The sequence below is a fragment of the Neoarius graeffei genome, chromosome 13, assembly GCF_027579695.1.
Source record: "Neoarius graeffei isolate fNeoGra1 chromosome 13, fNeoGra1.pri, whole genome shotgun sequence".
NCBI classification, from domain to species: Eukaryota; Metazoa; Chordata; class Actinopteri; order Siluriformes; family Ariidae; genus Neoarius; species Neoarius graeffei.
In genome coordinates, this window is record NC_083581.1 from 48,685,803 (window position 1) to 48,710,359 (window position 24,557).

General features: G+C 43.3%; 1 protein-coding gene across 3 annotated transcripts in view; it reads right to left on the bottom strand.

Annotated features, from left to right (window-relative positions):
• The window catches only part of mtcl2 (microtubule crosslinking factor 2), a 137,785-nt gene extending 121,124 nt beyond the window's left edge, over positions 1-16,661 (bottom strand). For all 3 annotated transcript variants that reach the window (XM_060937930.1, XM_060937929.1, XM_060937928.1), the window contains exons 1-2: positions 15,637-16,661; positions 6,491-6,715 (exon numbers count right to left, since the gene is read on the bottom strand). In XM_060937930.1, the coding sequence (XP_060793913.1) occupies positions 6,491-6,715; positions 15,637-16,437 (1,026 nt within the window). In that variant the 5' untranslated portion in view covers positions 16,438-16,661. The remainder of the gene's footprint in view (positions 1-6,490; positions 6,716-15,636) is intronic.
• Positions 16,662-24,557: the final 7,896 nt, after the last annotated feature.

The window sequence follows — 24,557 nt, forward strand, 5'->3', positions numbered from 1 at the left end:
CAGAGTGTAAAAAGAAGAGGGGAACTTACGCAGCCTTGAGGAACTCCAGTGTTAATAGTTAGAATGTGAGAAAATGTAGAATTAACCTTAACTTGTTGTGTTCTATCTGTAAGAAACGCCTGATACCATCTGATTATATAAGGGTTTACCTCCAGATTTTTTAGCTTCTCTAATAAAGTTTGTGGCAGTATAGTATTAAACGCCGAACTAAAATCCATTTAGAGCAACCTGGCATATGCCTTTGAGTTCTCTAAATGCTTCAAAATGAGGTGTGATGTTGTGCTTAAGGCGTCATCAGTACTTCTGCCATCTCTATAGACCCTTCCCACGTGACGTCACGACAAACGCGGCCGCCATTTTGGACATGAACTACCAGTAGTCTACCACAGCCAACAACGAGGAACGACGGCGAAGCATCGAAAGGAATATAGCCATCAAAGAAAGTTTTTACTTTCAGCAAGACTTCCATCATGCCATTATATTGTTGTGCACCTGGATGTAGTAACCATCAACACACAAGGCAAGATTTATCATTTTATCGGATCCCGACAGATGCTGACCGACGGAGAAGATGGATGGTCTCTAAAATATTGGCAAAATGATGTTTATTGACATAGCAATCGTGTGTAACGGGAAGCATTTGCATATCCGAAGTGTTGTGTTTACATCAAAGATAAAATAAACCGATATGATAATGACTGCTGCTGCCAGGTTGGGGACACAAACTAGTAGAAAGGAAGTGTGCCAACAGACTTCCTTTGTGGTCGATTCTGCTTTAAGGTAAGATGCATTTAATTATTCGTCTGCTGTGGGTTTGGAATCGGTAGCCTGACCGATTCGTTCATGTTTGTGGTGCCATTTGTTTGTTGACGCGTGTTGAAATGGAAGATTGGTTGTTGACATGATTTCCAGTGATGCTTTGGTGCTGCTGTGGATCAGATGTGTTGAGTAGCCTGACTGTTTTTTTTTCTTGCGTGTGGTATCATTGTTGACGCGAGGTTGTTTTTTGAACATGCCAATGCGGACACGATTTCCCCTGATGAGTTATGACTTCAGACGCAATGCATGTGTGGAGGTGTGGAGTCCGCGTGATATGTGCGTAAGATAGGCTTCTCATATGTTTGGAGATCCGCGCTCTGAGACAAGCGCAAGCGCAAGCACACCCCCAAGGGAAAAAAAGGGACCCCCCGAAAATATCGGCATAGTTCAAACACTGGGTTGGAGAAAGTAATAGCAAATAGTGAGTGCACAAACCATAGAAGGTAAACTGTACCCAGCGCCAGGGCAGTGTGATGGTATGTCTACTTTTAGATTGTGTTAGCTTATCAATGAACACACTCGTCACTCGACGAGTTTCACGTCTTTACGACGGATACTTAAATGTGTGTTAGGTATTATTGTTGCAGTCTAAGCAGTCATTGTAGCAGCTAGATGAGCGAGAACCGAAAGGGTCTGTGCCATAAACCGTTATTTCTTCATGTCCAAAATAGCGGTCGCGTTTACGAAGGTCACGTGAGTGAAAAGGGTCTATAGGCAAACTGGTAGGGGTCGAGAAGATGTTGAACCTATTTATGTAGGATCCCTGTCATAATGCATTCGAATGATTTCATAACCACTGATGTTAACGCCACAGGTCTAAAATCATTATTAACCTGTGGGCATGGCTTTTTTGGAAGAGGAATTATAGTTGCTTTTTTTTTTTTTTAATTATATTATACTTATCGGCCTTTTCGGTTTTTAGCCATGTTGAATGTAGTTCGTTTGGTCCACGGCAGGCGTCGCTTATCCGCGCGATCTTCACGAGACTTGTGCGAGACTTCAAACGTGAAGTGTCAGCGCCGCCATTTTGAAAACTGTTTACACAGCGGCCAGATCGCCGTATCATTCCGATTGAGATTAATTTCGAGATTTGTCAGCTTCATCGGTGATAGAGTGTCAGTCCTGCGCGCTGTCGTACGTGCACCTGAAGGCGCGCCTTGGGCTATGTGCACGCCGTGAACAAGGCGCACCTGAGCTCAATTAAGGAACTATGTGTTTGCTTATTTAAGGACTGTGCTGATGCATCGCGAAGTATTACGATACGCATGTACGCATTACCGAGCCTTTCTACCCGTTGTCTTGATTTCCTGTTTCACGATCCTTGTTACCTTTTTCTCATTCTTGACCTCGCTTAGCCTCTGATGTGCTGTTTGCGCCTCGACCGACCCTTTTGCCTGTATTCTCGTTTTTGATCTAGCCCGCCGTTTTGGATTGTTTGCCCGTGTATATATTGTCTCACTGTATATATAATCCGCACTTTATTAAACTGTACACTTCTGCACATACATCCGCCTCCCTCACGTACATGACATGGAGGTTATTCCATACGACTTCGAACCAACGTGGAGTAGAGAAGAGTTGGAAAGACGACAGGATAAGGACTAGTCTGTCGTGCTGGTATTTACGTCATTACTGTCGCACAATTAAAACGTGCCAGATCAGGCGGCTGGTGGGTTTTCAAAATAATAAATACATGCGTGTATTTTTGTGATAAATACATATTATACTGAGCGCATTTCTGACATAATCCTCACTAAGGTTTCGGACAGCACTACAAAATGGTGTCCCCGCTATATAGTGCCCTATATAGTGAGTAGGGAGCGATTTCGGACACAGGGAAAACTTCCGGCTTGATTACGTCAGCATTCAAAAGAGGGCGCGCGTGTCTTTTGACAACGTTGGCAGATGTTGGTGACTTTGATTTCCGCTGTACGTTTTACTTCCGTCCTACGATGTCTCGCACAGGTCTCAGCGAATCTTGTTTATGGCCATTGCTTTGGCATATGGACTGATATATTACAGAGCATATTTCATATGGAACATATACGGAATTATGCGGGAAACAAAAGAGTGTTACGTTGTATGTCGCTCTGGATAAGAGCGTCTGCTAAATGCCATGTAATGTAAAAACAAAATATGTGTCATATTTTAGATTCTCCAAAGTAGCCAGTGTTTACCTTGATGACACTTTACACACTGTTAGCATTATCTTAACCAGCTTCATGAGGTCGTCACCTGGAATGCTTTTCAATTAACAGATGTGCCTCGTGAAAAGTTAATTCGTGCAATTTCTTGCCTTCTTAATGTGTTTGAGATCAAACAGTAAATAGTAAATAATTTTTTTTAAAACACAGTAAATAGCCCTATTCCGCAACTGTAGTAATCCATATTATGTCAAGAACCGCTCAACTAAGTAAACAGAAACGACATCCATCATTACTTTAAACCATAAAGTGTCTTTTAATTCAGAAACAATAAAGAAAAAACACCGAATTAGAAGGCGTGTCCAAACTTTTAGCTGATATTATACAGTGGTGCTTGAAAGTTTGTGAACCCTTTAGAATTTTCTATATTTCTGCATAAATATGACCTAAAACATCATCAGATTTTCACACAAGTCCCAAAAGTGGATAAAGAGAACCCAGTTAAACAAATGAGACACAAATATTAGACTTGGTCATTTATTTATTGAGGAAAATGATCCAATATTACATATCTGTGGGTGGCAAAAGTATGTGAACCTTTGCTTTCAGTATCTGGTGTGACCCCCTTGTGCAGCAATAACTGCGATTAAATGTTTGCGGTAACTGTTGATCAGTCCTGCACACCGGCTTGGAGGAATTTTAGCCCATTCCCCCGTACAGAACAGCTTCAACTCTGGGATGTTGGTGGGTTTCCTCACATGAATTGCTCGCTTCAGGTCCTTCCACAACATTTCGATTGGATTAAGGTCAGGACTTTGACTTGGCCATTCCAAAACATTAACTTTATTCTTCTCTAACCATTCTTTGGTAGAACGACTTGTGTGCTTAGGGTCGTTGTCTTGCTGCATGACCCACCTTCTCTTGAGATTCAGTTCATGGACAGATGTCCTGACATTTTCCTTTAGAATTCACTGGTATAATTCAGAATTCATTGTTCCATCAATGACGGCAAGCCGTCCTGGCCCAGATGCAGCAAAACAGGCCCAAACCATGATACTAACACCGCCATGTTTCACAGATGGGATAAGGTTCTTATGCTGGAATGCAGTGTTTTCCTTTCTCCAAACATAACGCTTCTCATTTAAACCAAAAAGTTCTATTTTGGTTTCATCCATCCACAAAACATTTTTCCAATAGCCTTCTGACTAGTCTACGTGATCTTTAGCAAACTGCAGACGAGCAGCAATGTTCTTTTTGGAGAGCAGTGGCTTTCTCCTTGCAACCCTGCCATGCACACCATTGTTGTTCAGTGTTCTCCTGATGGTGGACTCATGAACATTAACATTAGCCAATGTGAGAGAGGCCTTCAGTTGCTTAGAAGTTACCCTGGGGTGCTTTGTGACCTCGCCGACTATTACACGCCTTGCTCTTGGTCGATATTTGTTGGTCGACCACTCCTGGGGAGGGTAACAATGGTCTTGAATTTCCTCCATTTGTACACAATCTGTCTGACTGTGGATTGGTGGAGTCCAAACTCTTTAGAGATGGTTTTGTAACCTTTTCCAGCCTGATGAGCATCAACAACGCTTTTTCTGAGGTCCTCAGAAATCTCCTTTGTTCGTGCCATGATACACTTCCACAAACATGTGTTGTGAAGATCAGACTTTGATAGATCCCTGTTCTTTAAATAAAACAGGGTGCCCACTCACACCTGATTGTCATCCCATTGATTGAAAACACCTGACTCTAATTTCACCTTCAAACTAACTGCTAATCCTAGAGGTTCACATACTTTTGCCACTCACAGATATGTAATATTGGATCATTTTCCTCAATAAATAAATGAGCAAGGACAATATTTTTGTCTCATTTGTTTAACTGGGTTCTCTTTATCTACTTTTAGGACTTGTGTGAAAATCTGATGATGTTTTAGGTCATATTTATGCAGAAATATAGAAAATAGTAAAGGGTTCACAAACTTTCAAGCACCACTGTATGTTACAGCATTCTCTCATCAGCCTTTCTTTTTCCTTACTTGGAAATAATAACAACAACAAAAAAAAAAACCTCAGCTTGCCATGAACATCCTCTGTCACAGACCTGAAGACTCTCCCATAGCGGAATTAATGACCATTATTCTTTGTTAAATAACGACATGTTGGGGTTTTAATTTGTACTGTTATTAGCATTAAGTTATGTGGCACATACAAGTCTCTGTGAAGTAGCTGCTACTACAGTAATGATAATGTATTAGAATGAGCACATTAAAAGAGAACTGAAGTCACTTTTAAACTTGCTTTATTTCTTAATTAATGTGTTATTCACTTACATTTTCGGTTTTAGTGACCTTATATCGTGACTCGTACTGGCAATTACATATTATCCTTATCGGCCTATTCGGTTTTTAGCCATGTTGGATTTAGTTCGTTTGGTCCACGACAGGCGTCGTTTATCCGCGCGATCTTCACAAGACTTGTGTGAGACTTCGAAACGTGACGTGTCAGCCAGGTGTCAGTGTCGCGATTTTGAAAACTGTTTTCCAAATGAAACAATGCACAAAAACGAGTTTAAACGACGATTACTGCCTACTTTTTTCAAACTTTCCTGATTGCTATCAAAACAAACAAAACTTCCGGCTTGATCACATCAGCATTCGAAAGAGGGCGCGCGCGTCTTTTGACGACGTTGGCAGATGTTGGTCGTTTTGATTTCCGCTGTACGTTTTACTTCCGTCCTACGAAGTCTCGCACAGGTCTCAACGAATCTCATTTATGGCCATTGCTTTGACATATGGACTGATATATTACAGAGCATATTTCAAACACTCATAACATGCTATAGCAGTGACAGAATAGCCATCAGAAATGCATTCCGACATTTAATAAAATGAGAAGTAGAATTTTGATGATAAAAAATTTGCCTTCAGTTCCCCTTTAATATAAACCTCTGGTTTGAATACCAGCCAGCACTACTAAAGTTAATCAACATCTCTGAACCAATCAAATTTGAGAATTCCGTATCACTGTGGTGTAAACAGTGATGTTCTGCGCGCACACACACACACACACACACACACACACAATACTGTAACTGCAGTCAATGTAAAACATCAGCAGTAACACAACACTGCATGAAGGAGAAGGCTGCATGTTTTGGGGTTTTTTTTGGTCAATGTTTGCACATTCCTAAGATTTGGAGGGATGATAATAAAAGCATTGCGTATATCTTTCTCAGCAAAGGCAATCATTTTAGTTCACTAACATGTACAGCGTGTTATTACATTGATTACATTTCCAAATACAATGCTAATCAAAGTTTATTTTCAGTTCAAGGCAAATCTGTATTTAATCAATTTAATGCCAGGACCGTGATACTGTCATAATCCATGATTGGGGGGGGGGGGGGGGGGGGTTTATGTTTTTTCTCGTAATGTAAAAATAACTGAAAATCTCCACATGCTCACTGGCCACACCACAGAAAGAATCTCTACAAACAGACAAACATACTGAGGCACCATTGTTTTTCACCTTAACATCTTGCTCCAAGGTACGGATGAGCTCGCCGTCCACCTGGCCGGTTTGAGCCACGCGCAGGCTGCGTCTCTCGGCCTTGCGTAGTCGGTACTGCAGGATGCGACATGTCTTGTTGGCCTGCTCCAGCTGCTGCCTGAGTTCCTGGAGCTGGTACACATCCTCCTCCATGTACATGTCCCTCATCTCTAGCATCTCTGAGCGCAGCTCCTCAACCTCGTCCTGACACACACACACACACACTATTTGATTAACTGCAGGTCTGCACAAGGCAGTCAACAATCGCATTTTTTATTCTAAATATATAACCTATGCACTTGTCGAGTTGCAGGCCTAGAAATTCATATATTTTTTCACCAGCTAGCCGGACTAGTGACCTTCCAAAGTAACTCGCCAAACAGAAAATCAGCTAGCCAAAATTTGTTCATGTATGAATTTTACTTCTGTCAAAAATAACGCAAAAGAGAGTAGTTACCATTGTTCATGACTAATGTGCATTTATTTCAAGACCCGAGTATTCTGATACTGTTGTTAAATACGTAAATGAGAACAACACAGAGCACCAAAATATAATATCAACAAATAATAATATATTGGAAAACTTGGCAACTTGGTGTAAGAGTATTGAAAACAAATATACTTACTATCATGACTACAGCACCCAAAATATGTCCAACATGCTTTCTGTATTTAACCATGTTTGAGAGAGAAAGCATTAGGAGCTTCATATTGACTAGGAATCAACTTGAAAAAAATTAATTATTCCATAAAGATCGTATATCGCAGCCAAGGCCTACGCTGCTCCCACGTTTGCTTATAAGTCCTTTGTCGTTTCTCCTTCTCGCACGCTTTATCGGCGGCCTTTTTCTCCTCTTCAGACCGAGGTCGCTTTGCCCCCGTCTCTGGCGGTTTCTGTACACCTTTCAGAAAATTCCACATCGCAACGTAGCTTTGGCAGATGTAGATGTAAACAACAACAAAAACACGCATTTAAATGGGCGATAATGTGGCCACATCTATTGAATTTGATAACGTGATTACCGCGATATTCAACGAGATGCGTTATATGCATGCGCAGTAGTGAAAAAAACGACAGCCTGACTCGTACACAATATGAGTCAGAATTCTTCGGTATTTTCCATCCTGCCGATAAACGCATCGATTAACACAGACACGGCACGCACTTAATATGTGGCGGCTTTAGTTGACAGTGTGTCTGAATCTTCGCTTCATATGTATTTTTTATTTTCAACTAGCCAGCCAGGCTGGCTAGTGACAGGAATCACCCGCCAAATGACAAATTAAGTCGCCTCGGGCGACCGGACCACCGCGAATTTCGAGCCGTGGAGTTGCATTGCAACAATGCCCACTGAACAAGAATGATGTGAAATTTAATATGCAATTCCTTCTTATTTATTATATCACATAACCTGATTATCGTTTCAAAATCCAGGTGTCTTTTTGTTTTCGAGTTATTTTTATATCTATGTTAAAGCCTGGGCGGCACGGTGGTGTAGTGGTTAGCGCACTAACACCACCTCACAGCAAGAAGGTCCGGGTTCGAGCCCCATGGCTGGTGAGGGCCTTTCTGTGCGGAGTTTGCATGTTCTCCCCATGTTCGCGTGGGTTTCCTCCGGGTGCTCCGGTTTCCCCCACAGTCCAAAGACATGCAGGTTAGGTTAACTGGTGACTCTAAATTGACCGTAGGTGTGAATGTGAGTGTGAATGGTTGTCTGTGTCTATGTGTCAGCCCTGTGATGACCTGGCGACTTGTCCAGGGTGTACCCCGCCTTTCACCCGTAGTCAGCTGGGATAGGCTCCAGCTTGCCTGCGACCCTGTAGGACAGGATAAAGCGGCTACAGATAATGAGATGAGATGAGATGTTAAAGCCTTCAACCTGTTATAAGGTATTGTCCTATGCTGTTATTCTATACTCTAATAGCTGCTGAAATAAGACAGGATAAATGATGCATCTAAGTGCTGTTATTTTGACCCATTGTTCCATGAACAATCAAATGGCCTGAGTCAGTCCCATCTCAGTTCATTAAGAGCAAGACATGTAAACCAATCAAGACTAGTATTTGTGCCCATTTAGTGTTAATTTATTTCCTTCCCACTCCTGCTTTAGGAAACTACGCAATGTTTAGGAAACATCAACAACCTGAACAAGTCAAGAAAAGGGCTGCTAAGAGAAGTGGACAAATAATAGTGCACGGTGAGTAAATGTACATGTTACTGGATAACATACAGGTTTTATGTGAACGCAGGCTCGCATTGCAGCATGGGTAATGTGATCCATGTGCTTACAGTATAAACAAAGGGCCCAGCTAATATACAGTGGTGCTTGAAAGTTTGTGAACCCTTTAGAATTTTCTATATTTCTGCATAAATATGACCTAAAACAACATCAGATTTTCACACAAGTCCTAAAAGTAGACAAAGAGAACCCAGTTAAACAAATGAGGGAAAAATATTATACTTGGTCATTTATTTATTGAGGAAAATGATCCAATATTACATATCTAGGAGCGGCAAAAGTATGTGAACCTTTGCTTTCAGTATCTGGTGTGACCCCCTTGTGCAGCAATAACTGCAACTAAACGTTTCCGGTAACTGTTGATCAGTCCTGCACACCGGCTTGGAGGAATTTTAGCCCATTCCTCCATACAGAACAGCTTCAACTCTGGAATGTTGGTGGGTTTCCTCACATGAACTGCTCGCTTCAGGTCCTTCCACAACATTTCGATTGGATTAAGGTCAGGACTTTGACTTGGCCATTCCAAAACATGAACTTTATTCTTCTTTAACCATTCTTTGGTAGAACGACTTGTGTGCTTTGGTCGTTGTCTTGCTGCATGACCCACCTTCTCTTGAGATTCAGTTCATGGACAGATGTCCTGACATTTTCCTTTAGAATTCACTGGTATAATTCAGAATTCATTGTTCCATCAATGATGGCAAGCCGTCCTGGCCCAGATGCAGCAAAACAGGCCCAAACCATGATACTACCACCACCATGTTTCACAGAGGGATAAGGTTCTTATGCTAGAATGCAGTGTTTTCCTTTCTCTAAACATAACGCTTCTCATTTCAACCAAAAAGTTCTATTTTGGTCTCATCCGTCCACAAAACATTTTTCCAACAGCCTTCTGGTTTGTCCACGTGATCTTTATCAAACTGCACAGAAGCAACAATGTTCTTTTGGGAGAGCAGTGGCTTTCTACTTGCAACCCTGCCATGAACACCATTGTTGTTCAGTGTTATCCTGATGGTGGGCTCATGAACATTAGCCAATGTGAGAGAGGCCTTCAGTTGCTTAGAAGTTACCCTGGGGTCCTTTGTGACCTCGACGACTATTACACGCCTTGCTCTTGGAGTGATCTTTGTTGGTCGACCACTCCTGGCGAGGGTAACAATGGTCTTGAATTTCCTCCATTTGTACACAATCTGTCTGACTGTGGATTGGTGGAGTCCAAACTCTTTAGAGATGGTTTTGTAACCTTTTCCAGCCTGATGAGCATCAACAACGCTTTTTCTGAGGTCCTCAGAAATCTCCTTTGTTCGTGCCATGATACACTTCCACAAACATGTGTTGTGAAGATCAGACTTTGATAGATCCCTGTTCTTTAAATAAAACAGGGTGCCCACTCACACCTGATTGTCATCCCACTGATTAAAAACACCTGACTCTAATTTCACCTTCAAACTAACCGCTAATCCTAGAGGTTCACATACTTTGCCACTCAAAGATATGTAATATTGGATCATTTTCCTCAATAAGTAAATGACCAAGTATAATATTTTTGTCTCATTTGTTTAACTGGGTTCTCTTTATCTACTTTTAGGACTTGTGTGAAAATCTGATGATGTTTTAGGTCATATTTATGCAGAAATATAGAAAATTCTAAAGGGTTCACAAACTTTCAAGCACCACTGTACTCACACTCATAATAAGGAATGTGTAGAGACTGCACATATTATTCTGTTTAACTGACGAAGGATCAAAATGGGCTTTAAAGCACCAGTGAATTTATTTATTTAAATAATAATTAAGTAATACACGTAGGATAAGCGATATGCTAACAATACTGCGTGCTGTCAAACTAAATGAATGAAACTTGCTAGAAGGGGATAGAACACATGTTTTTATTCCATCAAAAAAGTGTCCTGTATGTATAATAATAAATCATACTTCATAAACCAAGATCCAACAAAAGAAGCTTAATGATGCGTACACTGTAGAATGTCTTTGTGAACTATGTGAAGTTTACAGTAAAGTATTGAAATATCTTGTACGGTATAAAGTAACACACAATCCAGTATATTTGCTCATTTGGCTGATGTTTTTTAAAATACCGGCTGACAAATGATGCAGGATACAACAGAGTTGAAAGTGAAGGGTCTAGCTCAAAAACCCAAACACAACAGCTTGCAAGCTAATTGTGTTAGTTAGTTAGTTAGTTAGTTAGTTAGTTAGTTAGTTAGTTAGTTAGTTGTGGTGTCTCAGTGGTTAAGCTTTTGAGTTGCAGTTTAGAAGGTTATGTATTCAAATCCACGGGCGCAGATAGAGGGTGGGACGGGTGGGATTCGTCCCACCCAGATTTAAATTCACCTCGTTCGGTCCCCCCCACTTATAGGGAGGAAAAAACATCTATGCTGTCTTTCTTTGCACAAGGCAAACCTCACGGAAAAATCAAAAAGACTAATTACCATTCGGTTTATTGAGGTGCACAGCAGTACATACATAGTTGCAACAACTCACATAAAACAAAACAAAGACTGATATTCGGTTGGTTGAGCTGCGCAGACTGCACAGGTTGCGAGCTCGAGCTTGGTTGCTATGGTTACCCACAACAAGTTTGACAGGCATATCGGGGACAGCTCCTAGTTCAGGACCCCAACACGGCATGATGAAGGGTGCCAAACCGAAAAGGCAGAAAACGATTGCATCGTTTTTTCAAAAAACAACGACTGTAAGTAAACTGTGCCTTACTTTATCATATCACCTTGCAATTTTTTGATAGTCTGTTCAAAGTAATGTCGTAGTGAAAGTAAAATCGTACGGAGTAGAGATGCCTTTCTGGTAGCCTCCTTCTTTCGGTGGTAGCCTGTAGATACAGTGCTCAGAAGGCAGTTTTAATGTTTAATCTGGCGTTCCCTGCCATAATTTCAGCGAGCATATTGTTTCATAAGGAAACTTTGCGAAGAGTTGTTGACTGACTGCCGCTCACGCAACACACAGGCATAGTTAGAAAGTCAACACATGTTGACAACACATGTTGGGGGTGGGGTTGGTTTGCTGGCAGCTTTGTCCCCCCCAGTTCAAAAAACGTATCTGCGCCCCTGTTCAAATCCCAGCATCATCAACCTGCTCTGGTCTTGAGCAAAACCCTTAAGCATCAGTTGTAAGCCACTATCTTAAAAAGCATCCATCAAATGTTTTTACTTCCGCCAACTGTGTTGGAGGAAGTTATGTTTGCATATCCATTTGTTTGTCTGTTCCCAACGTAACTCGCAAAGTAGTGAACTGGTTTTGATGAAATTTTGAGAAAAGGTGGGCCATGGGCGAAAGAACAACTGATTAGATTTTGATGCAAATCCGGATATGTATAGTGTGGATCCAGGATTTTTTTGTCTGTTCCCAACATAACTCAAAAAGTATTGAACGGATTTTGATGAAATTTGGTGTAGAGCTTTAGTATTATCCTCGGTTCAAGTTATTTCATTTTGGTGTTGATCGGCCCTTTGTCACCGATTCTGTTCATAACTTTTATGGACAGAATTTCTAGGCACAGCCAAGGGGCAGAGGGTGTCTGGTTTGGTGGCATCAGGATCGCGTCTGCTTTTTACGGATGATGTGGTCCTGTTGGCTTATCTGTGACATACAGCATACACTGGGACAGTTTGCAACCGAGTGTGAAGCAGCTGGGATAAGGATCAGCACCTCCAAGTCCGTGGCCATGGCGCTCAGCCGGAAACGGGTGGAGTGCCTACTTCGAGTCAGGGGGGAGTTGCTACCTCAAGTGGAGGAGTTTAAGTATCTCGGGGTTTTGTGCATGAGTGAGGGTAGGGGGGAGCAGGAGTTGGAGTTGGACAGACGGATCGGGGCAGCGTCAGCAGTGATGTGGACACTAAACCGGTCTGTTGTGGTAAAGAGAGAGCTGAGCCAAAAGGCAAGGCTCTCAATTTACTGGTCCATCTATGTTCCCACCCTCACCTATGGTCATGAGCTGTGGGTAGTGACTGAAAGAATGAGATCGCGGATACAAGCGGTCGAAATGAGTTTTCTCCGCAGGGTGGCTGGGCTCTCCCTTAGAGACAGGGTGAGAAGCTTGGTCATTCGGGAGAGACTCTGAGTAGAACCGCTGTTCCTCCACACCAAAAGGAGTCAGTTGAGGTGGTTCGGGCACCTTGTTAGGATGCCCCCTGGAAGCCTCCCAGGGGAGGTTCTCTGGGCATGCCCCACCGGGAGGAGACCCCAGGGCAGACCCAAGACACGCTGGAGAGATTACATCTCTCAGCTGGCCTGGAAACGCCTCGGTATTTCCCCGGAAGAGCTAGTGGAGGTGGCCGGGGAGAGGGAAGTCTGGGCTGCTCTGCTTAGGCTGCTACCCCCGCGACCCGGATAAGTGGCAGAAAATGGATGGATGGATGGATGGATGGTGTTGATAATATGCGGCTTGGCAGAGGTATGAACTCTAGAAGAGTGCCCTTCTAGTTGTTAATTTTATTACAGTACAGTACTTTACTGTAAATATGATACAGTTGTGGCGGCACGGTGGTGTAGTGGTTAGCACTGTCGCCTCACAGCAAGAAGGTCCGGGTTCGAGCCCCATGGCCGGCGAGGGCCATTCTGTGTGGAGTTTGCATGTTCTCCCCGTGTCCATGTGGGTTTCCTCCGGGTGCTCCGGTTTCCCCCACAGTCCAAAGACATGCAGGTTAGGTTAACTGGCGACTCTAAATTGACCGTAGGTGTGAATGTGAGTGTGAATGGTTGTCTGTGTCTATGTGTCAGCCCTGTGATGACCTGGCGACTCGTCCAGGGTGTACCCCGCCTTTCGCCCGTAGTCAGCTGGGATAGGCTCCAGCTTGCCTGCGACCCTGTAGAACAGGATAAAGCAGCTAGAGATAATGAGATGAGATGATACAGTTGTTTACAGTCAGTTGTTGTTGTTTTTTTAGTGTTCGAATCACAGACCTTTTCTTAATTAGACATCAGCTTTCTTATAAGATCAACACCAGCAGGTTTATCCATGACCAAATACAGAAAGTGACCTGCTTGTGTTGAACAAAGAGCATCAGATGCACAAAGACATGTTTATTGCCTGCAACATGCTTTACATTAACGCCTGCTCACATGCAACTCGGACTTGGTATGGTGGGTCAGTCAGTGTGTTTACTGCTGCGAGGAGATGAATTAGAGAACCATCATTAATCCTCCACTCTGTCATCTACACACTCACCATAACAAAGCGTGCATGAACTACTCCAGTGCTAACATGAACTATCTAACTGGTATCAATGTGAATAAGGGTTTGGCTAAACAGAATAGCATTAATTGGTTATAAAATGCATTGTAGAGGCTAATAAACACTACAGAAGTACAGGGGTCATTTATATTTACAGCCATAAATGAGAAGTGACACTCTCTGGCCTGTTAGACTCGTAATTAAACGTTATTAGGGGTTTAATAAGACAAATGGACATGGTTTGTTTGCAGTGTTTGGTGAAAAGGCTTGAGCTTGAGAGGTTGGTGGTAGAGAGTTAGCTGGCTAAAGTAAGACGTTTATGAGAGAGAAACACTCACTTTTTACACATTTACAGCACTTTTTAGACATATATTTAATTCAAATGTGTCCACCATTTCCACAGCCCATAACAAATACAAGTTCTTGTTTCTGTTTATTTACTTTCGGTAATAATTGTTTTAAAGTTGATGCGCTTCAAAACATGGAAACTTTCCATACGGTAGAATGAAGCCAATGTATCTATTTTCAGTGTAAATATGTATACATATTATGCAAACGTAAATATGTAAACATGTTTACACTGAAAATAGTGTAAATATCTGTGTTTATGTCAGGGCGGCACGGTGGTGTAGTGGTTAGCACTGTCACCTCACAGCAAGAAGGTTCTGGGTGGGGGCGTCGTGGCTCAGGTGGCTAAGGCGCCATACCATAAATCCGGGGACCTGGGTTCGATTCCGACCCGAGGTCATTTCCCGATCCCTCCCTGTCTCTCTCTCCCACTCATTTCCTGTCCTGTCTCTACACTGTCCTATCCAATAAAGGTGAAAAAAGCTCAAAAAATATCTTTAAAAAAAAAAAAAAAGAAGGTTCTGGGTTCGAGCCCAGTGGCCGGCGAGGGCCTTTCTGTGTGGAGTTTGCATGTTCTCCCCGTATCAGTGTGGGTTTCCTCCGGGTGCTCCGGTTTCCCCCACGGTCCAAAGATATGCAGTTAGGTTAACATGTGGCGGAAGTGGCCTTGAGCAAGGTATTTAACCCCTGACTGCTCCTCGGGCGCTGTAGTATGGCTGCCCACTGCTCTGTGTGTGTGTGTTCACTGCTTCAGATGGGTTAAATGCAGAGGATGAATCTCACTGTGCTTGAAGTGTGCATGTGACAAATAAAGGTTTTTTTCTTCTCTTAGGAAGACTGGAAACACTATTTCCTGGATGGGACACCAGTCCATTGCACAGTGCTACAGTGTTAGCGCTGTCGCCTCACAGCAAGAAGGTCCGGGTTCGAGCCCAGCGGCCGGCGAGGGCCTTTCTGTATGGAGTTTGCATGTTCTCCCCGTGTCTGCATGGGTTTACGCCGGAGAACCCGGGTTCTTAGGTTAACATGGGGTGGAAGTGCCCTTGAGCAAGGTATTTAACCCCTGACTGCTCCCCGGGCGCTGTGCCCACTGCTCTGTGTGTGTGCATGTGTTCACTGCTTCAGATGGGTTAAATGCAGAGGATGAATCTCACTGTGTGTGTGTGTGTGTGTGTGTGTGTGTGTGTGTGTGTGTGAGACCAAATAAAGGCTTCTTAAACCCTTTCCAGCTTCCAGTAGAAGAATAAACGTAAAGAGTCTAGTCGTTTCCTAACACAGAGAGAAAGCTTCAGTGTAAATAAAGGCCCCCTGGCACATGGTTTTACCTTTAAATAGTCATTCTCCGACCTCAGCTCTTCGATTTCGCGGAGATATTCCTCATGCATGCCGTCCGTGAGCTCCTCGTTCAGATCAGAGAAGGCCAAAGATGTGCTCGCGGGCATCCGGCTATCGAGCGAGGTGATGGAGCGCTCGTCCCCCGGGGAAGCGCTCTCCTGCCCGGCGTCTCCTCCCAGCCCGAGCCGCTCTCCGTCACTCAGTCCGCGCGCGCTGATGGGTTCGGTCTCGGCTCCGCCGCCGCGGCTGCTGCTTTCCGTGTCGCTGCTGAGCGCGTCGGTGGACAGCTTGTTCTCCTCCGAGGCGCAGTCGGAGAGCTCGGAGCTGCTGTCTGTGGGCGAGAGTTTGCCCGAGTCTTTGCTCAGGCGGTCGGGCGCGACACCGGCGTCTTTCCTCCGCGCGGCCTTGCTGGATTTCACGCCGCTCTTTGTCGGCCCGAGTCCGCACCGCGCGGGTTTGCCCGGTGCTTTCCCCGGCTTCTCACCCTTTGTTTCTTTCGCGCTGACTGGGCTGCGCCTGGACACGCGGCTCCCGATATGGATCGCGCCCGGTTTCACACTGAGGCTCGGTGTCCCGATCCCGCCCCGGATCTTGGTGATGGACCAGCCCGGCACGTCTTTAGGTCTCGCGGGTGATGGCGCGCGGTGCGGCTTCTTCTTCTCCTGCTGCTTCAGCGCCTGCTCCTGCGCGCCGTCGCCAGTTTCATGGCCGCTTTCCGCTTCCATTTTGCTCTTTTCCTTAGCCGAGATGAAGTGAGTCAGGGACGCGGCGTCAACCTTTGTCTTGGTCATTCATTCCGCTGTCGAGTTCCGGCTGAAAGAGAAATAAAACCACAACAACAACACACAAGAGCCGCTAATCTGGTTCGATCCGGTGCACAGAGACGCACTGAAGAAGCTTCACAAAGCTCCGGATTGTCTGTCTGTTTTTGCACCACGTTTCAGCTCCTGGTCGCTTCTTCCCCCTTTTTTTTTTTTCACCGACCGGTTCCACTTCCACTCTCTCCTGCTGAACAATATAGAACTGACTCTCCGCCCAGATAGCGGCTCTGCTGAAGATCAGATTCAGGAGCTAAACATCCTTCATGGCTCTGTACTGCCACCACTGCCTTGTGGAGGAAAGACTAACACTCAGCAGACACACCAAACATTAAAACCCCTCACAGGAAACAAACAGCACTGATTATCAACTTACAGTGGTGTAGTGGTTACCACTGTCGCCTTACAGCAAGAAGGTCCTGGGTTCGAGCCCAGTAGCCGATGGAGGCCTTTCTGTGTGGAGTTTGTATGTTCTGTCCGTGTCCGCATGGGTTTCCTCAGGGTGCCCCGGTTTCCCTGACAGTCCAAAGACATGCAAGTTAGGCTAATTGGTGGATCTAAATTGACCGTAGGTGTGAATGTGAGTGTGAATGGTTGTCTGTGTCTATGTGTCAGCCCTGTGATGACCTGGTGACTTGTCCAGGGTGTACACCCGTAGTCAGCTGGGATAGGCTCCAGCTTGCCTGCGACCCTGTAGAACAGGATAAGCGGTTACAGATAATGGAAGGATGGATGGATGGATGGATGGATGGATGGATGGATGGACGGTTCCACTTCCACTCTCTCCTGCTGAACAATATAGAACTGTCTCTCCGCCCAGATAGCGGCTCTGCTGAAGATCAGATTCAGGAGCTAAACATCCTTCATGGCTCTGTACTGCCACCACTGCCTTGTGGAGGAAAGACTAACACTCAGCAGACACACCAAACATTAAAACCCCTCACAGGATACAAACAGCACTGATTATCAACTTACAGTGGTGTAGTGGTTAGCTCTGTCGCCTCACAGCAAGAAGGTCCTGGGTTCGAGCCCAGTAGCCGATGGCGGCCTTTCTGTGTGGAGCTTGTATGTTCTGTCCGTCCGGGGCGTCAGAAGCATTTTTAATGTGGGGGGGACACACTGGCGGGGTGTGTGGGGGGTCCTCCCCCAGAAGATTTATTAATTAATTAGAGGCCATTTCCTGCATTCTGGTGTATTTTTAACAGGTTGTTAAACACCTAATTTTACCGACAAAAGTCACTTAATTCAATGATTATTTTAGAGACTCAACAATAAGTCCTCATTCAACTAGTCCATATATTAATCAGCCTGTTTTTAAACCCACTGCTCTGCCTAAGATAATGAGATGAATGTGACACAATTTATCACCAACCATGACTTTATGGGCGCATTTTACTTTTTATTTTGTGTTTCCTTTTTTATTTAGTTGTAGATGTAACACAACGTGCCACTATGCCAAGCAATAGTGACACTCAACTGTATGTTTAAAAATAAGAATATTCATAATTTCACACAATGAACAGGCATGACATGGCATCATGCAAACTTCATAACACAAAATCACACTGTGTCAAGCAACAGTGACACATAAAAGAGAACTTCACACAATTGAACAGGTGCAGTTTTGTCAACCTACATGCAATGGTGGTACTACAGTAACATTTACAGATCAGTATAACAAATAGATTTATAGATAGAACTCCTTCTTACATTGGTGCCACCACAATTTCTACCACTTCATAACTTTTATCCTCCTTTCCTTCACAGTCCACCTGGAATAACATCCATCTCTTGCCATTGCTTTCCTTTCTACTATTCCTTCCCCATACACTGATTTCCCATGTTACTTTCCAGAAAACTGGCAAAGACCAGACAAAATAAGTTCTTCAAATCACAACAGGGAATCAGTAAATATCATCAGAGCAGACTTGACCTCATTCTTGGCATTACAGTAAGGCAGGCCTACTGGGTTTGAATTCAATGATAGCTAACATTAAGCTAGCTGATACATCTCCTAACATTGACTAGCCAGCTAACTGCACTAACATTTCCATTGGGACAAAAAAAAAAAAACCTGTCCTGTGGGGAAATTTTGACTGACTTTCTGCTGCTTTGTAAAGAATGTCCTTATGTCCATTGTGTCTGGGGAGGAGCAAATACTGCAAACAATTCACCATCAACCAAGAATACCCCATTAGGCTAAGCTTATTTCACTGTTTAGTTGAATATTAATTTAACGTGTCCTAGGGTTAATTTTGAGGGCAGATAACAAAAGAATAAGGTTTCAGCAAAAGCTAGACATTGTGAGGTTGCAATGGGGCTGACTTCACCTCCTCCACTTTCCAGCAGCTGCACCAACATGTCTCTGCTCGCGCTGAGATTCGCTCGCGCGCGGTGAGCTGTTGTAGGGAACGCCCGGAAAACCCGGAGTGCATTTTCAGTGGTCTGTGTATTCTCTTATCGATCAAGTGGAATGGATTCTTTCACGAAGCAATAGAAACAGCGCTGGGTGAACTCATATTTTATGTTAAATGTGGGGGGTCCAAACGAAGAGTTATGAAATGTGAGGGGGACATGTCCCCTTCACATTCAATGGTGGCGACGCCCATGCTGTCCGTGTCCACATGGGTTTCCTCAGGGTGCCCTGGTTTCCTTGACAGTCCAAAGACATGCAGGTTAGGTTAACTGGTGACTCTAAATTGACCGTAGGTGTGAATGTGAGTGTGAATGGTTGTCTGTGTCTATGTGTCAGCCCTGTGATGACCTGGCGACTTGTCCAGGGTGTACCCCGCCTTTCACCCGTAGTCAGCTGGGATAGGCTCCAGCTTGCCTGCGACCCTGTAGAACAGGATAAAGCAGCTAGAGATAATGGATGGATGGATGGATGGATGGATGGATGGATGGATGGATGGATGGTTCCACTTCCACTCTCTCCTGCTGAACAATATAGAACTGTCTCTCCACCCAGATAGCGGCTCTGCTGAAGATCAGATTCAGGAGCTAAACATCCTTCATGGCTCTGTACTGCCACCACTGCCTTGTGGAGGAAAGACTAACACTCAGCAGACACACCAAACATTAAAACCCCTCACAGGAAACAAACAGCACTGATTATATCCCTTTATCAACTTACAGTGGTGTACTGGTTAGCTCTGTCGCCTTGCAGCAAGAAGGTTCTGGGTTCGAGCCCAGTGGTCTTCTTCCACACAGGGGGCCTTTCTGTGTGGAGTTTGAGAAGAAAGAAACAGAGATTGTGGAGAAATTCCTGGCTATCCCATCCATCAGCATTGTGATTCAATAACTGTGTACAGAAATGACAAAATATACAAATATCTATCCATTATCTGTAACCACTTATTCAAGTGAATTCAAGTACCTGGGGTCAACTGTGCAGGAAAATGGGGGCTGCGATAGTGAGGTGAGAAAGAGAGTGCAGGCAGGGTGGAGCAGTTGGAGAAGGATTTTGGGAGTCATTTGTGATAGGAAAGTCCCAGCAAAAGTGAAAGGTAAGATGTATAAGACAGTAGTGAGACCAGCTGTGATGTATGGATTGGAGACCGTACCCTTAACGAAGGGACAGGAGTCAAAGTTGGAGGTGGCGGAGTTGAGGATGTTAAAGTTTGCGATAGGAATGACGAGGTTAGACAGGATAAGGAACGAGCACATCAGAGGGACGGCACATGTGGAGAGCTTGGGAATGAAGCTAAGAAAGATGAGACTGAGATGGTATGGGCACATCCTGAGAAGAAATGCAGAGCATGTTGGAAGGAGAATGTTGAGGATGGAGCTGCCAGGCACACGAAAACGAGGAAGGCCAAAGAGGAGATACATGGATGTGGTGAGAGAGGACATGAAAGCGGCAGGTGTGGTAGAGAAGGATGCAGAAGACAGGGAGCAATGGAGACGCAAGATCCGCTGTGGCGACCCTTAATCGGGAGCAGCCAAAAGAAGAAGAAGATCTGTAACCGTTTATCCTGTGCAGGGCAAGCTGGAGCCTGGGTACACCCTGGACAAGTTCCCAGGTCATTGCAGGGCTGATACATAGAAACAAATGCTGATACATGCAGTTAGGTTAATATGGGACAGCCTTGGGCTGAGGTGCCCTTGAGCAAGGCACCTAACTCCCAACTGCTCCCCGGGTGCTGTTAGCATGGCTGCCCACTGCTCTGGGTATGTGTGTGTGCTCATTGCTCACGTGTGTGTTCACTGCTTCAGATGGGTTAAATGCAGAGAGGAATTTCACACAAGCATGTGATGAATAAAGTTGTTGTTCTTCTTCTACATAGAAACAAACAACCATTCGCAATCACATTCACACCTTTGGTCAATTTAGAGCCACCAATTAGCCTAACTGTGGGGGAAACCGGAGCACCCGGAGGAAACCCACACAGACATGGGGAGAACATGCAAACTCCACACAGAAAGGCTCCGGTCGGCCACTGGGCTCGAACCCAGAACCTTCTTGCTGTGAGGCAAGGGTGCAAACCACTACACCACCGTGCCACCCTGGAACAGTACAGATAAACAATAATTTAAAGCATCACAAGAAGCAACTCACAGATTTAGTTTGCCCTGTTCCTGGCTTTGTCAAAATTTAACAAAATTTTATTTATAACAAATTCATTCCTGACATTTTTTTTTTTTACAAAAATGAATGTTAAAAATGTTGTTTATACAATCTTGAATACATGTGATATTTTACACAAAAATTAAACATGAAAAAAAAAGATAGAGGATCAAACAAAACTTTTATCTCATTTAAACTCTCTCTCTTTCTGTGATAGTATTTTATGAATAACTTGAGCAGTCATTAAAATATTTGTCACTGCTTTGAGAGAAAGAGAGAGGTAAAGGTGTGACGAGGAGATATTAAGGAGGCTGCAGAATATTACATAACCTCTCAGACTCATTGCTAATGAAATATCTTATAGGCCCTTATATACAGTTCTGAAGTTAGTGACAGAGGGAAACTTATCAGAGTTATTACTGTCTTTATAGAGAGTGTATGTGAATATGATGCTTGCGGATAAACTGTCTGGTTCTGGGTTTGAAGATGTTAATGAGGATAATGCCAATCTGGGTCCATAGTATAGGGCCTATTTGTATAAACGTGTAGATTCTCCACATTCAGTCCATCATGTGACCTGCCTGTAAACAAATAGTAAATGACGAGACTGAAAAACACACACAGGAATTAATCCTCAGGTTTAAAACTAGACACTGGATTCCTACAATACGATACTCCATGTACAGTATTGTTTCATACCTGCGCATGGCTGTACACTGTGGGTGCATGTTGGTGTTTTGGTGATTTGGTGATTTGCAACAAATGCGACAGAACTGAAATGACAACATCTTTATCCCAGTATGATGTGTTATAACACATTTAATTTCAGTAACACCAGATGTGTAGTAAAGCCAGAGAGGGTTGAGGTGGAGTGAAAGCCGCAAACGTACGACTACTTCCTTCTTTGACTTTTGCAGGCCAGAACTAGCACTCAAGTCAATGAGGAGGTCCATGTGACATAATGTGACACACCCACTTATGAGACCAGAACTGTTTCACATTTTATCCCATAGAGATGAATTATGTTGCTCTATCTTGGTATATTCTAAGAGCTTTGGTAAAGCTCTGAAGCCATGTAAAACATTTGAGTCATTTGGGACGAAAAATGTTCGAATATACACAATATGACTAAAACTATGTAAACATCTGACCATCACACCCACGTGTGCCCGTTCCAGAACCATGGGCATTAACACAGAGTTGGTCCTCTATTTGCTTTTATAATAACCTCCACTACTATGGGAAGGATTTCCACTAGATTCATGAACATGATTGTGGGGATTTGCCCATTCAACCACAAGAACATTAGTGAGGTCAGACACTGATCAAGTAAGAAGGCTTGGTGCGCAGTTCATTCCAAAGGTGTTCAGTAGGGTTGAGGTCAGGATCCAGACCGCTCAAGTTCTTCCACACTAACCTTGGCAACCCATGTCTGTATGGACCTCACTTTGTGAATATTGTCATGATGAAAGAGTTTTGCACTCTTTAATCCCAGTGAAGGGAAATCTTAATCCTACAGCATACAAAGACATTTTAGATAGTTGTCTGCTTCCAACTTTGTGGCAACAGGTTGGGGGAAGAACCACATATGATGGGAAGGTCAGGTATCTCCCTAACAGTTTTTAGACTGATGGTATTCTTAGTCCATGTCCTAGTGAACCAGTATCAGAATGTACAGTATTTATTGATAGAGACGTCAAAGCACTTATGTACGTGCCTCTGGATAAAGCATCTGCCAAATGCCATCAGTGTAAACGTAAATACAAACCCATTTCCAGAAAAGTTGGGATATTTTCCAAAATGCAATAAAAACAAAAATCTGTGATTTGTTAATTCACCTGAACCTTTATTGACCTGAGAAACGTACAAAGAAAATATTTTCAATAATTTTACTGACCAGCTTACTTGTATTTTGTAAATATAAACAATGTTAGAATTTGATTCCTGCAGCACACTCAAAAAAGTTAGGACAGAGGCATTATTACCATTGTATTACATCACCTTTCCTTTTAATAACACTTTTTAATCGTATGGGATCTGAGGATATGAATTGTTGCAGTTTTGCAATTGGAATTTTTGTCCATTCTTGCTCGATACAAGACTTCAGCTGCTCAGCAGTACGTGGTCGCTGTTGTCTGATTCTCCTCTTCATGATGCGTCATACATTCTCAATAGGAGACAGATCTGGACTGGCAGCGGGTCAGTCAAGCACATGCACTCTGTGTCTACGAAGCCACACTGTTGCAGAATAAGGCGTGGCATTGTCCTGCTCAAATAAGCATGGAGATATATCAGCATACTTTTGGCCATCAAGTATTTTATACTAAAGTTTGTTACAAACCCATTTCTTACAGAGGATTGATCAATACCACATAAAGACAATACATTTGAAGTAATAGAACAGTTGTTAATTTTTCGACACAATTTATTAAAGAATGTCATGTAGTGTTTAAGAATAGTCTACACTTTTGTCTGGTATTCAGTTTTGAACAGAGCCAATGGGAAATTAATGGGATGATTACTGTAAGCAGCATTCTCACGCCATCTAGTGGTTGCTTTAAGGAAGTACAACTGTAAGAATGACAAAGGGCATAAGAGGTCTGAGATGTTTACTGTGAGCTTCAGAAAAGAAAAAAAATCAGTGAAAGGCCATTAGAATATGTCTTCAGAAATGCAAAATCCAAAATCAAGTGTAGACAAGTGTTTGAGTGTGAGTAAGAAAGAGACAAATCTGGGCTTTTTCCCTGAAGAGGGAACAAGGCTGTGTTGTGCAGTCAGTGGGTGTAATTGGCGTGTGTAATGCTGGATGAAAGACTTTATTCTCTTTGCCTTGTGTTCCTTAAACATCCAAAAATCTTTGGAGCCATGACTCAGCAACAATCTATAATTGTGCACTAATGACGTCCAGGATTTCAGGACGGTGTTCTTTTGTAGAAAAAAAAAAATTAAACATTATTTTAATAGGAAGTGTAATCAGTAAGAAAGAAAAAAAACCAGTTCGAACTGTCCACTGATTAGAGTTACATTGAAAGAACTGGCACGATGATGAAATGACTTAATTTTCACTCTTGTCAACTTTTTGGTTCAGATTCAGGAAGCTATCATTGCCTTTATTCACTTCTCCCTATCAGTCTATCTAAATCCAGTGAACTCTCACTTAACTACATGCCGAATATACAAACAGTTCAAATTGTTCTGCGAAGTTATACTGTCCCAATTCTTATGATTTTAAGAACCTTTACATTCATTTCCTCTGTCTTTCTTACTCGGTCTCCCTTTTGCACTCATGAATGCTTTGTTATTAGCACCAGGGTCACTGAAGGTCATGGTGTGCTGCTCTATTTGTGGTGCACAAGAAGAGAAGAGTGTATCAGTGATGTCTGCTTACATTATTAACAAGAAGGATCATACACACAGGCCAAACTTATCTCCTATTAATAATGTACCAATGACTTAATACTTTGTCATGGCAGTGGCGGTCAGGATTTCTGCAACTTCATTATCGCTCGCTGTAACAAGTTATTTG